The sequence below is a fragment of the Salvia splendens genome, unplaced genomic scaffold (genome assembly GCF_004379255.2).
Source record: "Salvia splendens isolate huo1 unplaced genomic scaffold, SspV2 ctg780, whole genome shotgun sequence".
In the NCBI taxonomy this organism is placed as follows: Eukaryota; Viridiplantae; Streptophyta; class Magnoliopsida; order Lamiales; family Lamiaceae; genus Salvia; species Salvia splendens.
The window spans coordinates 1,277-23,546 of NW_024599456.1; the positions used below are offsets into that span (position 1 = coordinate 1,277).

At 36.9% G+C, this 22,270-nt stretch overlaps 1 protein-coding gene across 1 annotated transcript; it reads right to left on the bottom strand.

The window, feature by feature from the left end:
• Positions 1-10,596: 10,596 nt before the first annotated feature.
• Positions 10,597-13,585, bottom strand: LOC121791330 (putative late blight resistance protein homolog R1A-10). The gene is made up of 2 exons (XM_042189323.1): positions 10,978-13,585; positions 10,597-10,868 (listed from the first exon to the last, which is right to left on the bottom strand). The coding sequence occupies exon 1, from the start codon at positions 13,562-13,564 to the stop codon at positions 11,012-11,014; it is 2,553 nt and encodes an 850-aa protein (XP_042045257.1). The 5' UTR covers positions 13,565-13,585; the 3' UTR covers positions 10,597-10,868; positions 10,978-11,011.
• Between the last annotated feature and the right edge of the window lie 8,685 nt (positions 13,586-22,270).

Genomic DNA, 22,270 nt, shown 5'->3' on the forward strand with positions numbered 1-22,270 from the left:
GTCTGTTTTGTGGATTTCCACGATACAGCACCACCCTCAATAGTGAAGACATATCCACTTGTTGAAAGTGAGTCTCTATTATCGGATATCCAATTGGCATCACAGTACCCTTCAAGTACCGGGGGGTATCTCGAGAAGTGTAGCCCAAGATTTTGAGTGTGTTTTAAATATCTCAAAACCCTCACAAGAGCTCTCCAATGCTCTTTGCTTGGATTGCTCGTGTAGCGACTCAACTTGTTCACGGCACAAGCAATGTCAGGACGAGTGCAATTAGTCAAGTACATAATGCACCCGATGACCCGTGCATACTCTTCTTGAGCAACGGGCTCGCCTTTGTTTTTGCTCAAGTGAACGTCGAGTTCAATTGGAGTCTTAACCGGCGCGCCATCATAGGCTTTGAATTTATTCAATATCTTCTCAACATAATGTGATTGTGTTAAGATGATTCCATCATTCGTTCTTAGAATTTTCATTCCAAGAATTACATCGGCTAGACCCATGTCTTTCATGTCAAAGTTTCTCTTTAACATGGCCTTTGTATCGTTAATTACTTGAGTGTAGCTACCCAAGATTAACATATCATCAACGTAGAGACACACTATAACATGACCGTTATTAGTGCTCTTGATGTAGACACATTTGTCGCACTCGTTGATTTTAAACCCATTTGATAACATCACATTATCAAACTTCAAGTGCCATTGCAATGGCGCTTGTTTCAATCCATATAGGGATTTTACGAGCTTGCATACCTTTTTCTCTTGTCCAGGTACTACAAACCCTTCGGGTTGTTCCATATAGATTTCGTCTTCTAGTTCACCATTCAGAAACGCGGTCTTTACATCCATTTGATGAATCTCAAGATTGTGCAATGCAGCAATAGCGAGAAGCACTCGGATAGATGTAATTCTTGTTACAGGTGAATAGGTATCGAAGAAGTCATGTCCTTCCTTTTGTTTAAAACCCTTTACTACTAGTCGGGCTTTATACTTATCTACTGTTCCATCGGCCTTAAATTTCCTTTTAAGTACCCATTTACAACCTAGAGGTTTCGCACCTTTAGGTAGATCAACCAACACCCACGTGTGGTTTAGCAAAATTGAATCAATTTCGCTTTGAACAGCTTCTTTCCAATGCAACTCGTCTGGGCCATCGAATGCTACTTTTATAGATGTTGGTTCTTCATCTAACATAAAAGCAATGTAGTCAGGACCAAATGTTTTTGGTGTTCTGACCCTATTACCACGTCTTAGTACTGTATCATTCGGATCGGGCCTTGCACGCTTGCGCGATTCAGGTTCCGCATCTGCTGATTTAGAACTAGTGGCTTCTTCTTCCACTGGTTTAGAACTAGTGGCTTCTTCAATTCTTGTCTCAGAATTGGTTGAGACCTTTTCCTTGTCTTTGCAAGGAAATGTATTTTCGAGAAATACAGCATTCCTCGACTCAATTGTTGTTCCTACTGTGATAGTCGATATTTCAGACTTGTGAACAACAAATCGATATGCACTACTGTTAAGTGTATATCCAATGAAGATGCAATCAACCGTCTTGGGTCCGATTGTAACTTCTTTGGGCGGATGAACCATCACCTTTGCCAAACACCCCCACACTTTGAGGTATTTGTATGATGGCTTCCTTCCCTTCCACAACTCATAAGGAGTGACATCTTTTCCTTTGAGAGGGATCTTATTCAAAATATAGTTGGCTGTCAAAACAGCTTCCCCCCACATGTTATGTGGTAATCCTGAAGTTAGAAGCAGTGCATTCATCATCTCTTTTAGAGTTCGATTTTTGCGTTCTGCAACACCATTAGATTGTGGTGAGTATGGAGCAGTTGTTTGATGAATTATACCACTTGCGTTGCATAACTCCTCAAACGGGGCTACATATTCGCCTCCTCTATCGCTTCGAATCGATTTGATTTTACAACCATGTTGATTCTCAACTTCGTTCTTATAATTTTTGAACGCTTCTATTGCTTCATCTTTACTTCTTAAAAGATAAATATAGCAATACCTTGTGCAATCATCTATGAAAGTGATAAAGTACTTTTTACCACCTCTAGTTTGCACCATCTTTAAATCACATACGTCCGTGTGAATTAATTCAAGGGGTTTTGTGCTTCGTTCAACCGAGTGAAACGGCAACTTAGTCATTTTTGCTTCAAGACAAATTTCACATTTATCTTGATTATCTACTTCATTAGCCTTTAGTAAATCTAAATTCACTAATCTTTTAATGGCTTTTGAATTTACATGTCCCAATCTACAATGCCACAAATTTGAAGACTCGGTCAAATAAGAGGAAGTAGATGCTTTATTATTATTAGCCAATGGCTTTGGAACACGCAGTGTTGCTACACTAAGCTTGAAAAGTCGGTCGGTTACATAACCTTTTCCGAGGGACTTCCCAAACTTATACAATGCAAACCTATCGGATTCAAATACAAGTTTAAAACCCTTATTCACTAGTATTGATCCTGAAACTAGGTTCTTCCGGATGTCCGGAACGTGCAGCGCATCCTTCAAGGTGATTGAGACGCCAGACGTCATCTTGAGGATTACATCACCAACTCCGAGGATTTCAGACGAGGCTTGATTCCCATGTTTATCTTTCTCCTTCAACGTTGTTGTAGGTGGAGAACATACTTCTATCTGCGCAGACGTGTGCAGTAGCGCCGGTATCAATATACCAGCCACCCTTGTTGTTGTTAACAAGGTTGACCTCTTCAGTGACCACAGCAATGAGGTCGTTCTCGTCACAGTCCTTGAACTCCTTCTCAACGACGTGGGCAGCCGGCTTCTTCTTCTTGCTGCGGCAGTCTTTTGCAAAGTGGCCTGGTTTGCCACACTTGTAGCAGTCGCCTTCAAACTTCTTTGGAGGCTGCTTTCCCTTCCCTTTGTCGTTTGGACGGTTTGGGCGAGGGCGTTTGTTGGAGGGTCCGCCCCGCTCCAACAGATTGGCTTTGGCTTCATTTGGGGTGAAGCCCTTAGCCTTTTGATCACTTTTGCGCACGTCGGCCTCAATGCGCAACTTCACGATCAAGTCTTCAAGGGTCATCTGCTTTCGCTTGTGCTTGAGATAACTCTTGAAGTCCTTCCAACTTGGAGGGAGCTTGTCAATGATCGTGCACCTTAGGAACTTATCGGGCAAGGTCATCCCTTCAGCCACTAATGAGTGGATGATCATTTGGAGCTCTTGGACTTGCTCCATGACGGGTCGAGAGTCGACTATTTTGTAGTCCATAAACTTGGATGCTACAACTTGTTCCGTCCCTGCAGCATTATCTATGCTATACTTCTTTTCTAGGTTTTCCCACATTTGTTTAGATGTGGTTACATTGGAGTATACATTGTACAAACTATCATCTAAAGCACTTAGAATGAAATTTTTACAAAGGTAATCTCCTTTCCTCCAAGCTTCATAATCTGCCATGACTTCGAGCCTAGTCTCTTGGTCGCTTGGTGTGGGCGGCTCGTTCTCCGTGAGGAAGTTGGCGACGCCCAATGTTGTCAAGTAAAACAACATCTTTTGATACCACCTCTTGAAGTCTGATCCTCCAAACTTGGGTGGTTTCTCGGCAGGTGGCATCATTCTTGGTGCCAAAGGTGCCGCAGTTGGTCCTTGGAAGAAACCAATTCCGTTGCCCCCGAAGGAGCCAACAACGTGGTTAGGCATAGGCCCCCCACCATTCACGTTGGGCATAGCGCCCGCCATGGTCGTACCAGCCCCGAAGGGACTAGCACCTGCATGAGACCCGAAGGCCCCAGCATTCGTGTGAGACCCGAAGGCCCCAGCACTCGATCCATTAAAGGATCCGAAGGAACCACTAAAAGTGGAACCAACCGAACCACCAAAGGTGGAACCAGTGGACGCCCCAAAAGGGTTGTCCCAAACCCATGGGACAGTTGAAGATGCGGCTGGGAAGCCAGGGGTTGGCATCATCGAGGGGATCGATGAAGTGTTGACAGGTCCAGTGGTCGCCATGGTGGAGGGAATGACAGCGGCGGAGGTGGCAGCGGTGGTGTTGGAATCAGTCGACATCTCCAGCAAAGGTTTTAAGTGTTTCGAAAGTGTTTAGTTCAGTTTAAAAGGTCCAAATCCCTTCAAAGGCAAGTTATCTTGTCTTGCGATTGTTGGTTTCTGGAGATTACAAGAGATAACAAAACCGGGCGTAATACAACCCAAAGAAGAAATGCAGAAGATGAAACTGAACTACAAAGAAAAGTACAAAATTCGAAACTGTAACCGTGAACTAAGTTTAGCCGAGTCGAGGAGGCCTCTTCCCGCAAGACGAGATACGCCCCGGTAGTGCTCTTCGGTTTGGCGTGTCGTCCCCAAAGGTAAAACGGCTACGTCTCTATTGATGCAGCACCGCAATCAGTAGAGCTCTGCCGAACGGGATGGAGGAGAGAGCAGAGCTTCGACCGAAAACAATGCAGAGAGAGGGAGAGAGCTTATGATGCAGAATGCTTGTGTATGATGATGTTGTAGTGCAAATGCATGGAGTGGCTAGCCTATTTATAGGCTCAGTCCACTGCTGTGGGTCAACAGCCATGAAGGCTCATCATGGCAGATTCGTAACCGCCGACGGTTACGAGCGTGTGGCAGGAGTGTGCCATCCGTGTGTGGAGCGTGTGGATTTCTCACGTGGCATCCGTGACTGTGCCTCGCTTGACGACGTGTCAAGCCACTTGGATTGCTGACTTGGCGGTGGTCCAAAAAGAATAGTTTGGGCCAAGCCCCAAGCCCAAAGACCAATTGCCAAGATCAAGATCGAGATCGAGATCGGGATCGGGATCGGGCTCGGGCCCGAGGCCCGCGCCCACGGGCACGGGCACGGGCACGGGCTCAGGCGGACGGCGGCGGCGGCGCGCGCGTGTGGGCTTTTTCACCCATCTTAATCCACTATAATTATTAAGCAACATAAAGTCACTTAATTTAAACACATTAAAAGATGTGTTACTTCTCCAATGTGGGATAATTAACACTTAGTTAATTATTCCCTAAGCTCACACTTAAAGCTTTAATTAAAAGCTAATTATGCCCAACTTTAATCCACTATTTCTCACTCACCGGAAATCGGATTAGAGAAAGTGAATATACTACATTTATCTACGTAAAATGTAGAACGACGCTATATCATTTAATTTCACAAAATTAAATGTCTCGTCACATTTATTGTTTGGTCAAAATCCATTGACCGGGCATATTTAATCCATGATTTTTTACAATTTAAAATTTAAAAGAAAAATTAGGAAGAAGTAAGAGAGGATTGGGCATGGAAGTATAGAAGAAATTTCAAACCTACCATGACTACTCGAGGCTAAGCAATTCACAATCACAAAGCACATAAGCGAAAAATAGTTGTTGGAATGAACTTGAGGGCCACCGTTCACCGGAGAGCTGGAGATTGTCGGAGACGAAAACGAGCATACTGGCACCGGGGCCGGAGGGCTGGCATTTGACGGTGATGATATGATGTTGGCACTATTATAAGGGTTCATCGGGTGTGTTATATTGTTAACTCAACTTTAATTGCTAACTATAACTTAATTAAATGCATTAGATCATTAAATGGATGAATGAGATTTCTCAAGCCCAAATAGAGCAAAAAATATGACGGAGGGGTATAATTGACAATCCCAAATATAATGTAATTGAAGAAGAAATACACTCTCACGGTAATTAATCCTTTCACTTCCCAAGAAAAATAACTCACGGTGTTCCAACTTCTCTCTCAACATTCTTCCACAAAACATGAAATTTATTTGTGATTAAAATTTATTTGTGTTATGGATTCCTTAATTTATGGATAAACATTTAGTGACATAGATTTCTAGATTCGTTTCTGTTCTGGTTCGGTTTATGTTGTTCTATGTAAATTTCTTTGAGAAGTATGCATGTTAAAACCTTATATTTCTGCTTTTTGTAAACTAAATTGACATTATAGAAATTATTTTTTCTGTTTTGTGTAAAGGTAAATGTGTATGTACTTTTGTATTAAAAATTGACATTTTAGGTTCATTGTATTGACATTATATTATATGGACTAAAATTGATATTGATGTATACTAGATAAATGAAATTGGTGAGTGGTTAATAATCATTATTTGTATTGAATGCAGCGAAAATTCTTCATGGCATACCTTAATAGGATTGAGATATTGGACTTACAAGCAAGTCCATAAAGAATGTTCAGATTTTGAGGGGAAAGTATTGACGAGGCATCCTTTAATCATAATTATTTAGAGAGAATATTTCGAGAAAACTAAGGGTAAGAAGAGTGAATTGGATCAGCTGTTTGCTGATTTGGTTGCGTTGTAATTCTTGTAGCTGATATTGTATTATCAGAATGTGGTTGATGTATTGTGATAAGAATTTGGTTGACTTTTGGATAACAAGTATTTTGGATGATTTAAACTACTAGTATTTTTGTTGAAAACAACTCCATCTATGTTTTGGATATTAAAACTCTCTCATTTGGTATTTTGTATTTTGGCATTTACAATTATGATGGCGTATATTGATATTTCAAATGCAAGTTAAACATGACTAAATTCTCATTGGCATTTGTTATTATATTGATAATTATGATGGCGTATGTTGATGTTATTTAAAGTAATATTTCAAATGCATGTTAAAAATGGCCAATTTCGTTTCGAACAAATTGTAATACCAATGTGAACAACCTTTATATTGAATTTCAATAGGTAGTATAGAGATGTCAACAACCTTTAGATTGAATGTCAACAGAGGAACAATAGATATTCCAAATACAATGTCAACTTTGCTATATATAAATATCAGTAATAATGTCAACAAACATAGAATGTCAATTTGTGTAGTGAATCACCTAGGCTGGACATTATTATTAACACGATGAACATCAATATCAATCGAGGAAGGAATATGTGCTAATAGAACCATTTCCAACTCGTCGTGCAACATATTTACATCATTCCACTCTACGTCAACGACAGAGAATTATAAAAAGAATTAATCTTCAGATCAGAGTATGAACAATCTGCAAAATTAGCAGAATCAATTGAAGCTTAATCGAGAATTCGATTGGAAATACATGAATCGACAATGGAGAATCACGTGCTGAATCGAGTTAATAAATTAAGATTCTGCAGAGTCGAAGCTAATGGCGTGAATTGATCGGCAGATTATTGCAGACGCGAATTGACTGTGAAGAAGATTATTGGAAATTAGTGTGAAAGGATCAAGGAGTTTATTGGAGATTGGCGTGAATGTATCGGATCGTACAGATTTGATTCCATAAATAATAATATTACAAAATGACATATATACCCTTTTCTTATTACAAAATTACTTTTGAAATTCCAAGTGCCAAATTGTGAACCACTAGATCTTAGAAATTAATGGTGTAAGATAGGTAGTAGTTAGCAATTGGGAAATAGTTAGCAATTGATCGCATCCTAAGGGTCCGTTGAGTAGACAGAATTAAAATCGAATTGAAATTTGATATCTATGAAATTGAATTATAATTCAATTCCAAATTCTTTGTTCAATAAAAATGGTGTAATTTCATTGCAGCAAAAAAGACGATTCTGTCGCCTTGACGGCCTCACACTCCGGTTCGACATCATGTGAGGAGGTTAAATCAGGGTACGCAGTAGCCCGTTAAGGGGATGCCTTAACCCACTGACTGCTAGAAGCCCATCTCCCAAGGCCTCAAACTTGTGTCTGAGAGATGGAAGCAACTAAACGACAGCAGTGAGATTTGAATCCATGCTCATTGCAGCAAGATCTGCTCCTCCGTTGCCAACTGCGCTAATTTCATAGTACTAATATATATAGGGTACGTTGTAAACTAACACAACTGAAATCATGCAAATTCACTTACTTTTTCCGACATTTGATCGAACCTTACATGTGAATCTGCTATTTCCGTTACACATGTATGGTGACTCAAAAGAAAAAATTCCAGCCCACATTTCAATTAGAAAAATCTGGAAATTATTAATTGAATATCCATAGTATTACTATTTTATTTAATAAAAATATTTATTTTTCTTCTATTTCTTAAAAATAAACATTAACTGCACCATATGCTCTGAACATATACTTATATTTTCTTGTCTATAATAATTAATCAAATGAAATTTTAATTGAGTAACTCTAAAATCAAGAGCATCTACAGTGGGACGAATGTCCCGGAAAACATTCCGACGGACTTCCCAAAAACATCTTCTGCCACGTCATAAGGACCTCCCACTGCACTGACACGTCCCGGGGGAAAGTCCTTGCTGATTCTTTAGGCCTTGGCTTACTGAAATCACAGTGCAACTAAAGTCCTACTTGACTAATTATCTTGCCATTTGGTGTCTTGTTAGGCAACCTGGTTATTTTCTTGACTAATGAGCTTAGGCTCTTTTGTGTCTTGAGATAACCTTGTAGGCTGTGATTAAGCAGCACGTGGACCAAGACTTTCATCTGTTTACCCAATTTAGTCCAAGGTGGAGTATGTGATATAACCGTGGACTTCAATTGGGCTTGCTATTTAAATCAGTTGGGCTGGTTTTAATTGATGGCCCGTTTATGTTTATTGGTGACCCAATCCGGGTTTGGCCCAATACTTAAATGGACGCTCCGATGACTGCCATGTATGCCACCTCACGTGGATCTTGATGTTGAGCCGTTGGATCTAGGGTGTGTTTGTTTGCTGAGTGTTAACACTCCCTGCGCCTCCTTGGTTACTAAGTCCGTTCATTTCTCTCTCTCTACACATGCAATTCTCTTCGGCTTCTCTCTAAACCCTTTTCACTCTCTCTCTGAAATGGCTTCCGATCTTCTTCACCGGTGACTCCTTTATTTGTTTTAGTGAGAATCGAGTGTACATCTCTCAATTCCTGTGTTGATTCGGAGATTTATGTGGTTTCGAACGGTTGAGTTCGATTCTGGGTTTTTTGCGAAAGATCATAAGTTGATTTCTTAGATCCATGGGTTTTGTGTGTTCTTGAAGCCTGTGGCTGTGGTTGTGAGTCATTTGACATGTGAGGTGGCTATTGTGTTGTAGTAATCGGGAAACCCTAGGTTTTGGGGTTTGATTGTTTCACCGTGCTCCCTTGTGATTTGTTGGAGAAGATTGAGGAGGTCATTGCCCTTGTGCAGTCGTGTGTGCGACCTGAGCCATATCCTCAAATCTTATGTCCTATTTTTCGTTCTTGTAATTCCTTTGCGAGTTAGATCCGAAAGGATCTTGTATATTGTGTTACAAACTTGTGTATTAAGTGTGCAGGAGATTCACAGAGTATAGCTTGCGATATTCGATCGGTTCCAGATCCAGTATAGGCTAGGGTTTACTGTAAATCTTGTACTTGTTGCATACGGTTCTAGTTATAACAAATATCTTGTAATTAGCTTGTTCTTTGCTGAGATTAGTTATCTTAGTGTTGATCCAATAAGTCTCAGTAATTAGTGAATCCTAAGTGATCTGATCCCTACACTACAAATTGCCACAGATAAATAATCTATTGTCAAGAGGTTTAAGTTTAATATCACACCAAACTAAAAAAATCATATTTTTTCTTTACTTTGATAAAATTATAAAATTATTGATTTTGTTTACATTTTTTTGGCAAAACTATATCATCATTTAAAAATAGAAAATTTTATCTTCTAAAAATCATGAACACAAAATACTTCTCCATAAAAAATCGGAAGGGATCACCTCATGCATTGTATACTACATTATATAATACACCATTAAAAAATTGACAAGTGGATTTTTTTTATGAAAAGAAAAGTTGTTTCCAATATATTCTCTCCACTTAAGTAAAGAAACTAAACTACACTAAATATGAAAAACGTATTTATTGAAATCAATTTCAGTTAATTATGCTTAATTTTAATAAAAAAACAAGTAATTTCAATCAATTTTATTATCTTGATATTGTGTTTTTTCCAGCACCCAAACATGATCGTTTGATACAAGCATATTATATGCAGAAGCTATGTTTATAATAAATAAATTATGAACCTTTAAATTTTGTATATTAAATATTTTCTTACTTTTTAGTAGTACTATTTTCTTTCTTGTTACTTGAAGTTTTTCCAATAGTTTTTTTTCTTTTTATGATATTTTGATTTTGATTTTTATATTCCTGCTATGTATTTGTACTTATTTCATGATATACAAAAATTACTAATATATGGAGTAGTGTTGCTAATACTAATGGCGATGTTATTTTAGCATAAAATACATAAAAATTAATCTATATTATTGATATAGCATCTAACAAAATTACGAGGAGATAACCTTTGAAAAGAAACAAGATTAGTTATTAAAATATGTGGAGAATTAGTGAAACTAAAAGATGTGTAGAAATTAAGTGCAAGAAAAAATACTTTGATTTAACTTTTCTTTCTATAAAATGTGATCCAACATTACTTTTTTATTATTAAGATTAAACATAATTAACTGAAATTGATTTGAATACATACATTTTTTATATTTAGTGTAGTTTAAATTTCTTTACTTAATTGGAAAGGTTATAATGGAAACAACTTTTCTTTCCATAAAACAAGATCCACTTGTCAATTATTTAATAGTGTATTATGAAATGTAGTATACAATGCATGAGGTAATCCTTTCCGAAAAAAAATAGTCTCTAACACAAGTTTCGTTTATAAAATAAATTCAAAATCATATCACTATCATCATTAAAACAACAAAAAGTTAAATACAAATAAACATTTGTGTATAGCCATGGAAGAATCTCCCTCCGCCGCCGCCGACTCCCTCCACCGCGCCACCAATCTCCGGTCATTCTCCCTCTCCTCTGTCCCTCGGCTCTGGCCTCACTCAGCTCCACAATGAGAGGAAGCAAACAACACTGACAGAAATATGAGGTGCAATGTAAATGCTCTTTTGCAGTGCAATGTTTATCAAATGCAAAAAAGATTGAAAACAAATTACATAAAAACACAATGCATGTTTATTACCTCTTTTGCAGTTCAATGTTTACCAAATTGCATTCTAATCTCTCGTAAAGACACTAAGGTCTAATTGCTCTCCATATAGATCCTCATATTCTTCTACTATCTTTTTCGCTGACACCACAACTGCTTCACTGCAATCATACAATGAAATCGATTTCAGCGTTGCTATTTCTCCAACTTCATATGGGATTTCCTCGAGTTCGGAAAAATCATAGAGACTAAGCTTCTCCAGAAGTGGAAAGTGGGAGCTGTCTGACACAATCCAATTTACTAGACCTTCACAATCCGACAACTTTAGAAACTTGAGCTTCTGGAACTGGCCTTCAATTGTTTCCCACTTGCCGGTTCTGAAGACACCACTTAATTCGAGCTTCTCAAGAAGAGGTAACGGACCGATTTTAGGCAATATGTCTTCCAACTTTGTGCCAAACTCCGTGCTATAATAGTCTTCAACAGTCAACTTCTTGATAGAGTTGGGGAAATTAATCCTCAGCAAAAAGTCACCACTTTGATAACCGGTAATGCAGCTTAAGCTTTCCAATTTACTGAAGCATTGAAGATAGCTTAGACAGTTTTCTCCCTCCTTTTGATCTGAATCGTATGTTAAACTCAATTTCTTCACATTGAGAATTCTTTTAACCACCTCCTCATTCAATAACAAATTCAAAACTCCTTTGAGTGTTTGCAGATTCTCCATAATGACAATGTCACTATCGTCACTAGGAGGATTTGGGAGAATAAATGGATTATCCAGAAATTCAAGATGCCGAAGTTGATGCAGTTTCCAAATTTCATTTGGTACATGAAGACAGTTCGAAGAAGATGAATAAATAATCAATGTCTGCAGATTCCAAAGGAGATCAATTGAACTAGAGAATCTGGACTCATCATGAACACTGATAGCAAGGTACCGTGAGTTCACCAATTCAAACACATTTTCTAGGAAATAACTATCATAATCACTTGTCACGAATGTCCTCAACAATCGAAGATCCTGAGACGGTAGAAATTTGCCATCCTCAGGTGATGCTTCGTCGTACTCACATATTATGGAACGAGTATGTGACAAAGATCCTAACAACCCTGCAGTTTTAAGAACGACTCGACGTTCGCTAATACTGGTTGGAGGATCATCTCTTATGACATGGTAAAATCTTTCCTTTTCAGCTTCTTTTATACACATCTCTCTCAACAAATCATGAATTTTACAATACTTAACGTTTCCTATAGACCCCAATTCATCAACTAAAACGAGATTTCTATCAACCAATTCCTTAAAATACTCTGGCGCAAGTGTTTCCAAACATTTTCCATTCCTTGGTTTTAAAAATCCTTCAGAAATCCATAACTTCTCAAGCATTGACACACAGATATGGTAATCTTCCTTAAAAACACCCATATACAAAAAGCATGGCTTTAAATAGTTCGGCAGATAGATATAGCTCATCCTCAATATTTTCAAGCAAAATCCATCGTTAGTATTAATAACAATTGAATTCAAATTTTGCTCTATACGCTCCCAACATTCTTTTGTGCGCTCAGATTTTGCCAAAAGACCTCCTATTGTAGCAATTGATAAAGGAAGTCCTTTACAATTTGCTACAACATGCTTTCCAATATTCTCCAACTCAATTGGACAACTTTCTTTCCCGAACACGGTCTTACAAAATAAATCCCAACTACTAGCCTCATCTAGAAATTTCATGCCAATTATAGAAGTTTCGTTCAACTTAGAACTCAAGTCAGACAGCCTAGTTGTTACGATTATTCGACTCCCATTTTGGTTATCAGGAAAGAAATTTTTTATCTTCTCCCATGCCTTTATGCTCCACATATCATCCATTATTACGAGATATCTCCTACCAAACAGAAACTTGTGTAATTTTTCTCCCAACTCATTCTCACTCAGATCACTACTAGAACCTCCACTTGCTCGAAAAAGAACTTCTCTAAGGGTTTCTCTAACATTATAAGTTTGAGAGATTGTAGTCCAAGCACGAATACCAAAACGATCCTTAACAAGTGCATTCTCAAATAGTTTCATGGCAAGAGTGGTCTTACCAATGCCACCCATCCCTGTGATGGGAATGATCTGGCGCTTGAGTTGATCACTGGTGAGCTTATCCAAAACGTCAAGAAACACTTCGTCGGAGCCCACGATCACGTTCTCTTTCACAGTGGGAGAAGACGCCGACAAGGCAGCAACGGGCTTCTGCTTGGTCTGAGCTTCAACAGCAATGCTCTTCACCTCTTTGTTGATCAGATCCATTTCTTCTATCACTTTCTGTAGATTGTGATAGAATTCATGATCTGCAACGATTGTGGATCCACTGTGAATTTGATCCACAATATGGAATTCGATAACATCCTCAGCCGCGTAAACTGCATCAGCAATGCGACGCTCCAATGGATCAGCTTCGTGGCTATCAGCAAAGGGGGAAATATAGCAATCAAGAAACTCCTGCAAGAAGGTAATGTTTTGAGTGAGGGATTGAACATGTTTTTGGTTGATAGAAATGGGAGGAGAAGGATGTTTGTCGAGGGTATCTATGATATGCATAAGAGAAACCAGAGCTCCATAAGCAACCATGATTAACAACTTTCTCTACGAATGCACACACAGAATGATAAAGAAAATGGATCTGAGTAAACTAAGTTAAAGAGTTTATAAAGAGGACTTCAAAGTCAATGATGGCATTTATGATTCACCTAACTATTGATGTGCAGGTGAAAAGGCAACACCTTTTCTTTTCGTTTGTAATCAGCAATGAAAATAAGGTGCTATAGTAGACGGATACAAACTCTAATTTATATTGATATTATTTAAAGGTGTGGTCCGTTACTAAATTTGTGTTATACCTGCTCTTTTATTATTAAGGTTTTCTCCAAACTTGTGATACGTATCATCTTTGAGTTAATTTCGATTAAATGAAATGAAGTACTGTAATAGAGAGAAAACCAATCATGTATTGTGAAGGAGTCATACGTGGCATCTTGAATCCACAAAAAATGCTGCATTTATCCTATCGGATATGTACTTTTTAATTTACATGGATCTTAGCTACACCCTTCCTGTCCCCGTTTGAAATCTCATTTTTGATAGGTGAGGATTTTAAAAAAGTATTTAACTTTGTAAATAAAAGTGGAAAAAGTTAGTAGGATGCGGATCTATTTTTATTTTTGATTTTATAATATAATATGAGTAGAGTGAGATTGTAGATTGGACTCCTAAGGTGGTCCAGGTCTCCGTCCCCGGCCGACATTCGGAAGAAGAACCACCAAGAAGCTCTTCCTTCCCACTGCCCTCGACTTGAATGTTACTAGTGAGGCTCAGCTCTCCACTGATTCTAGTGCCGGAGTGGTGACAGTGGCGGAGCCACTTCGGCTCCGAAAAGGAGCTCAAAATTTATCATACTATTTTTTATTTTATAAAATGCCAAATATATGCTACATTTCAAATCCTTAAAAGTTTTCACATATGTAATTTTGTCCTTCCCAAGTTGAAAAAAAAGTTGTCTGTGGTTGGTGACTCTCGGGATCTTGGCTCGGATTGACCTTCATCGTGTGGCTTGGACCATGGACGAATTCACAATGCTATTGAAATTATTACTATATATTGTATATATTCCTAACAATAATAAGCTTGTTCAGATGGGAGATGGTTTGGTGTTCCACCTTTAATACTCGACATTAGGTGTTTGAGTCTTGGCGACACCATCTTAGATGACATATTTCTATTTTTGGTAACTTTCTCTCTCAAATTAATCACATTAATCGACAATTTTTAAAATCTCATGCCGACTAAGAAATGTGTTATCTTATCCGGGACGAAGGGAGTACTATATACCATTTGCACATACTTTTTAAGCTTTATCACTCAATCAACACCATACTTTATTTACAGTGTTAGTTATCATTCTTGCTAGTCTAATTTTATTTCTTTATTTATAGTTGTGCTCGTTATTCTAGCTAATCTATCCTTTTTTATTTTAAATACTTTAATTATGGTACTCCCTCCGTTCCTTGTCAATAGAGACGTTTCTTTTTGGCACGGAGTTTAAGAATAATCTGTTAAGTGGATAGAGAATAAAATAAGAGAGATGAAGAGAGAATAAAGTAAGAGAAATGGTTACTTTTTGCTAAAAATAGAAATGACTCATTTAGCTTGGAATTTCCCAAAATAGTAAAATGACTCTATTAACATGGAACGGAGGGAGTATTATTTATTATTCTAGTTTAGTTTTTAATTTATTTTGAATGACAAATATTTAATTATTTTAAAAATAAAATATATTGCTAGTCTTTATAAATCTAATTAAATCACAAATATTTGATTATTTTAAACTTAAATATATACAAAATTGATCGAAATAATATGGAGAGCTATACCGAAAGGATATTGTAGGATTTCGAATAACGAATATGTGCGAAGAATGATATTATATGCTATATTTGATGTTGCAATGTATAGTCGTCAAAGAGAAATGTTAATAATAGCAGTTATGACAATGATACGTAATTTTCACGACATTGTCGACAATTTTGATGTCGAGATTGATTTCAGCTAAAGTTGTCGTATATATCTCTAGCTTCTAACACTCATTATGTAGCATCCTGACTTTTCTTATCTTCTTAGGTGATCCTAAAAGGACATCGAATGGGTAGCTAATCGAAAGAGTATTGAATGTTCACAACCAATCAAGAGGAATCTGAAATTATGCATCAAAGTATTAATTGTCAGATTTGATGAAAAGAATTTAAATCTAAGAAATAAAGCATAGTGGTCTTAACATAAATTCCACCACATGTACAATCTACAATCACTTTCGCAGACAACCTTGAGCAACAAAGCAAGCATGATTATCAGTAAGCAGGTAACCTTTTCCCAATACCAGAATCATATAGTACCATAAAACATACAAATTTCATAATAAATAGTGAGCTTCGTTAACATACATCCAACAAATAAAGCACTATCTTAAACCAATAGTAGTCTCAAGATTAATTTTCGAGCATACAGACTAACATAAGCTATAATTCTTGAACACAATAGCAAATCGAGGCCTTTGGAACCGTGTAGAATGAGCCGAGAAATGTTTGTTAACCGATGGAATGAGCCGAGAAATGTTTTGAGTGAAAAACAGTTTGGGTTGAAAGATTTAAATATTTGTGTTGAGCAGGAAATAAATAAGAACTGACTGGAGTAATTAAATAATTACCGAATAATTAACTGAGGGTGTAGAATTTTGGGGACGTGCGACGTCGGGCGACTGCATAAACAGAAAGAGAAGTACTTAACGCATCTATGATTTAATTGTTGTAAATGAATTTTAAAATGGCCTTAAGAAAGAACAAAGAACAAAACGAAAACACACGTAGGATCCATGCATTCTAAGTAGATGTTTTCCTTGAGTCTGATTAAGTATATGTTTTTATTTCAAAATGCTATCTCTACGAGCAAGTAATGGTATAACTAAAGAAACTCAAGTAAAGGAATTTAAACACACGTGTGAACTTTTCTATCCTGCATACTAATGTGGATAAAATGTCAAATATTTTGAAATGATATTTAGTTATGCTAATGATGTTGTCTTGTCATAAATGATTTGTTTTACGTGTATGAAGCCTATATCTGTTTGGTTGGAACTTAAGAATCGAATTGGGGTCGAGTGAGGATGATGTCCCTACTCGGATTACTGTACACATGTGACCGTGGAAGGTGGCCACCTTCTACGGCACAAAGATGATGTAGTGGAGGCCGTTGGGAGGTGGCCACCTCCCCGGCTGGAGAAAGATGTAGGTGACCGTGGGAGAGCACCATCTCCACAACACTTGGTGTTCAGATATGGCAAAAGTACAAAAGAACTTAGACTGATCAGTCTAACTTTAGCTCACAATGAATTTAGTAAGCTCGGGCCTTTTAAGAGAAAACTCTCGAGTGTTACTGTGATGGCATGACAATATTTTCAACGTATATGTGTATATTTTGGCAATGTGTTCACTTAGTATCTTTGTACTCAGCCCTGCATATATTTCTAAATGTGCAGATTGAGCAGTGATGGTGGAGAATGCTGAGCAGAGTTTATGATTTTCATTTTATTTTAAGTAGAGGCTCAATGTGTTCTCAGAGGTGCATGTCTCCATACATGTGACCGTGTTCATCCCGTTGCATACTAAGGTTCTAGATAACATCGACTGTTCTTCCATACTCTGATAAATATCTATTGATAATAATTCTGAAAAGTAATATTTCCATTCAAATTCTAGTGATTAAGTTTAATATCACACCGAACCAAAAAAAATCCTATTTTTCTTTACTTTGATAAAATTATAAAATTATTGATTTTGTTTACATTTTTTTGCAAAATTATATCAACAGTTAAAAATAGAAAATTTTATCTTCTAAAAATCATGAACACAAAATACTACTCCACAAAAAATAGTCACTAACAAAGTTTCGTTTATAAAATAAATTCAAAATCATATCTCTAACATCACTAAAACAACAAAAAGTGAAATACAAATAAACATTTGTGTATAGCCATGGAAGAATCTCCCTCCGCCGCCGCCACCAATATCCGGCCATTCTCCCTCTTCTCTGTCCCTCGGGTCTGGCCTCACTCAGCTCCACAATGAGAGGAAGCAAACAACACTGGCAGAAATATGAGGTGCAATGTAAATGCTCTTTTGCAGTGCAATGTTTATCAAATGCAAAAAAGATTGAAAACAAATTACATAAAAACACAATGCATGTTTATTACTTCTTTTGCAGTCCAATGTTTACCAAATTTCATTCTAAGCTATCTCCGCACGACACGAAGGTGTAATTGCTCTCCATATAGATCCTCATATTCTTCTACTATCTTTTTCGCTGACGCCACAGCTGCTTCACTGCATTTATTTATCGAAATCGATTTCAGCGTTGCTATTTCACTGAATTCTGACTCGCAACAAGTTTTCAAAGTAATACCAAAATTGTGAAAATCTTTGATGTAAGGCTGACAAGTTTAAGTTGAGCACTTTAATTTAACTACAATTATTTCTTTCCTGATAACAAAAATGGGAGTCAAAATTATCATGCTAAGAATATGATGTCAATGTTGTCTTTATATTTGATTATTACAGGGGCTATATGTAATTTATATATTCTGCGTATAGTTTGTTCCTTTTTCAAAGTTGATGACAATTTCCATAGGCTTGTTGTACCCTTTTAAGATAAATGTTGTTGGTGAATTTCAATCGACATATTGTTGTTGTGAACTATATATGTTAGAAATTGTTATTGAGGAGTGAGGAGAAACGAGCAGTGTTGTTAAAATGACGCTAGGTGCGTGCCTGTGGCCTTATATATAATTCCATTCCTATTTGATTATAGAACCAGAATGCCTTCCAAGACCAGTTCACTGTTATGAGAGCGTCGTATCTGTATTTGGCTATTCGGAATAGTCACTTTCTTGATCGGATTCGTGCTCATGCCGCTCGTGATCATGCTGGTCACGCTCTTCTACTTTGCCGGGATCATCGCGAAGGTGTCGGAGATCGGCCGGAGCATCCTCTGGCCGAGCTCCGATTGCTATAAGGTCGCGCCAGGTAATGGAATGTGACGTAATTATTACTATCACGTTAGGAGTATCTTCTCAACGTTATTCCCTCTCTTACTTTATCATTTCTCCATTTTAACTATTTATTACTATTATTTTTATAAAACGAGTGCAAAAAAATAAATATGACTCCTATTGTGAGACGGAAATAGTACTTTAAGGTGGTGTTTGGTTTCTTAGATTAAATAGTACCAAGATATAATCTAGCATTGAGTTGTGAGATTATTTTAGTTGGAGGGGGAGGGGGATTAGCTATGACTAATTATCCCATGATTATCCATCTAGGATTGAGTTGTGGGATTGATTGAATCTCATGAACCAAACACACTACATATTTAATCACGAGATACAATCTTGCAAACCGAACACCCCTAAATGTATATAATAAGAGGGTTAATTTACGTAAAATCACTATGTTTTTCTGCCATTTTTCGAATTTAAAATGACTATGTTACAAAATTTAAAAAATTTGTGTTACACGATAACTTTTCTTAAATTTGATGAGTTTGATGTTGATAGCACATGCGACATTGTATGAAAATGACAAATATAGTGTAACGCAACGTTACAGAGTACTCCAAAATAGTATAACACATATGTGTTGGTTCATTCTTTTATGTTGTGGAAATTCATAAATAGTGGTTGTGAAGCATTTCATAGTGTGTCTTTTGACATCACTGACTTTGATTATTGGGTTGGTTTCTTCTTGACTTTTATATATATGTTGAATCTAATAGTGTTGTTACTTGCTTGTGCAGTGTGGAATTACTCAAACTAAGACAGCATTTTGACCAATGTCAGCATTTTTTTTCTTTCTTTTCTTTTTGAAGTTAGTGACCATGATCTTTCTTTTTGAGGCTTAGTGATCATGATCTTGAGTGTAGGACAACATATACTCGTAATAGTATTATAGAGCATTTCTTTGCATACTAAAGAATTTTATGTAAACGTCCAAATCTACTTAAAATCGAGTTCTTGGCAAAAAATACTCATCTCAATTCAACCCCAAGGGACCAATTTATGTAGGTGAATTAAACAAAACAAATATTACAAATATCTCACGTTTATATAAAGAAAAAATTATAATAACTATATAAGTTTATATCCACTATTTGTTGATTCTAGGATGGAACCATTGAACTTATAACACGATATTAGATTGACCCAACAATATAGATGGGCCAAAAAAGGTCTTATCCCTCAATTATGGAGTACTAAGTTTTATGGGCTTCTCCTCACAATGTACCTCTTTAAAAGGCTACAGGATCATCTCTTATGCCATGGTAAAATCTTCCCTTTTCAGCTTCTTTCAAACACAAATCTCTCAACAAATCATGAATTTTACAATACTTCACGTTTCCAGTAGGCCCCAATTCATCAACTAAAATGAGATTTCTATCAACCAATTCCTTAAAATACTCTTGCGCAAGTGTTTCCAAACATTTTCCACTCCTTGGTTTTAAAAATCCTTCAGAAACCCATAACTTCTTAAGCATTGACACACGGATACGCTAATCTTCCTTAAAAACACCCATATACAAAAAGCATGGCTTTAAGTAGTTTGGCAGATAGATATAGCTCATCCTCAATATTTTCAAGCAAAATCCATCGTTAGTGTTAATAACAATGGAATTCAAATTTTGCTCTATACGCTCCCAACATTCTTTTGTGCCCTCAGATTTTGCCAAAAGACCTCCTATTGTAGCAATTGATAAAGGGAGTCCTCTACAGTTTGCTGCAATATTCTTTCCAATCTTCTCCAACTCAATTGGACAACTTTCTTTCCCGAACACGGTCTTACGAAATAAATCCCAACTACTAGCCTCATCTAGAAATTTCATGCCAACTATACAAGTCTCGTTCAACTGAGAACTCAAGTCAGACAGCCTAGTTGTTACGATTATTCGACTCCCATTTTGGTTATCAGGAAAGAAATTTTTTATCTTCTCCCACGCCTCTATGCTCCACATATCATCCATTATTACAAGATATCTCCTACCAAACAAAAACTGGTATAATTTTTGTCCCAACTCATTCTCACTCAGATCACTACTTGAATCTCCTCCACTAGCTCGAAAAAGAACGTCTCTAAGTGTTTCTCTAACATTATAAGTTTGAGAGATTGTAGTCCAAGCACGAATATCAAAACGCTCCTTAACAAGTGCATTCTCAAATCCCTGCTCTAATTTATATTGATATTAATTAAACCCTGCTCCAAGTTTGAGGTTTTCTCTAACAGGTGCTATAGTAGACGGATACACACTCTAATTTATATTGATATTAATTAAAGGTGTGGTCCGTTACTAAATTTGTGTTATACCTGCTCTTTTATTATTAAGGTTTTCTCCAAACTTGTGATACGTATCATCTTTGAGTTAATTTCGATTAAATGAAATGAAGTACTGTAATAGAGAGAAAACCAATCATGTATTGTGAAGGAGTCATACGTGGCATCTTGAAACCCACAAAAAATGCTGCACTTATCCTATCGGATATGTATTTTTTAATTTACATGGATCTTAGCTGCACTCCCTGTGGTCCTGTTAGAAATCCCATTTTTGATCGGCGAGGATTTTAAAAAAGTATTTTTTGAAATAAAAGTGAAAAAAGTTAGTAGGAGGTGGTTCTATTTTTATTATTAATTTTATAATATAATATGAGTAGAGCGAGATTGTAGATTGGACTCCTAAGGTGGTCCAGTTCTCCATCCACGGCCGAAATTTGGAAGAAGAACCACCAAGAAGATCTTCCTTCCCACTGCCCTCGACTTGAATGTTAGTAGCGAGGCTCAGCTCTCCACTGATTCTAGTGCCAGGGTGGGGACAGTAGCGGATCCAGGGGGCAGGATGGGGCGGTCGTCCCTCCCCGGCGGCCAGGAGGGTCGAATTTGTCCTAAAGATTGGCCAGAAAAAGCCATGGTCGCCCCCTCCGTCGAAAAAAATTAAGAGAGAAGAAGACTCGTGAACTGACCGAGCAGTGGAGAATGGTCCAAGATCAGAAGGTGAGTTGAGATGAGAATGCTATCGGAATATGACGACAATGGAATTGTCATCGGATTTGGAGATTTGAGGGTCTGCGCACAGAGAATGAGGGAAGAAAATGACATATGTTGGGGCTAATAGACAAAAATAAAAAACTAGAGGGTTGCACTATAATTTATTCGGCCTATTAGAAATTTTGATTAAATAGAAGAGATTTAACAGATTTATTTCTCCACTTTTCAATAGAGTTATTTCACTAAAATAATTACTAGACTTATTCCTAGAGATTTTCTACTTCAAGTCTTAAACAATAAATGAAATTTACACAATAAATAAATATTACTATGAGCATGTATTAAATATATATTAGTTGATTATATTTTATTGATTTCATTTTTAACAAATTTAAAAAAATTTAGCAATTGTATTGTTAAATATATATTACTATGAGATGTATTGTTAAATATATATTACTATGAGCATGTATTTTAAAAAATTTAGCAATTGTATTGTTAAATATTACTATGAGCATGTATTAAATATATATTAGAAATTTAAATTATAATCTATACTTTTGTAACCATTTTATATAAACTAGTTTCATAATCAAGTCGAGTTTTTGAAAGAAAGCTTTAGCAATTGTATTGTTCACCGTGAATTTTGACAGAATTATAAATATTTGGACCAAAAGTTAAGACACTTGATTTAACTGAC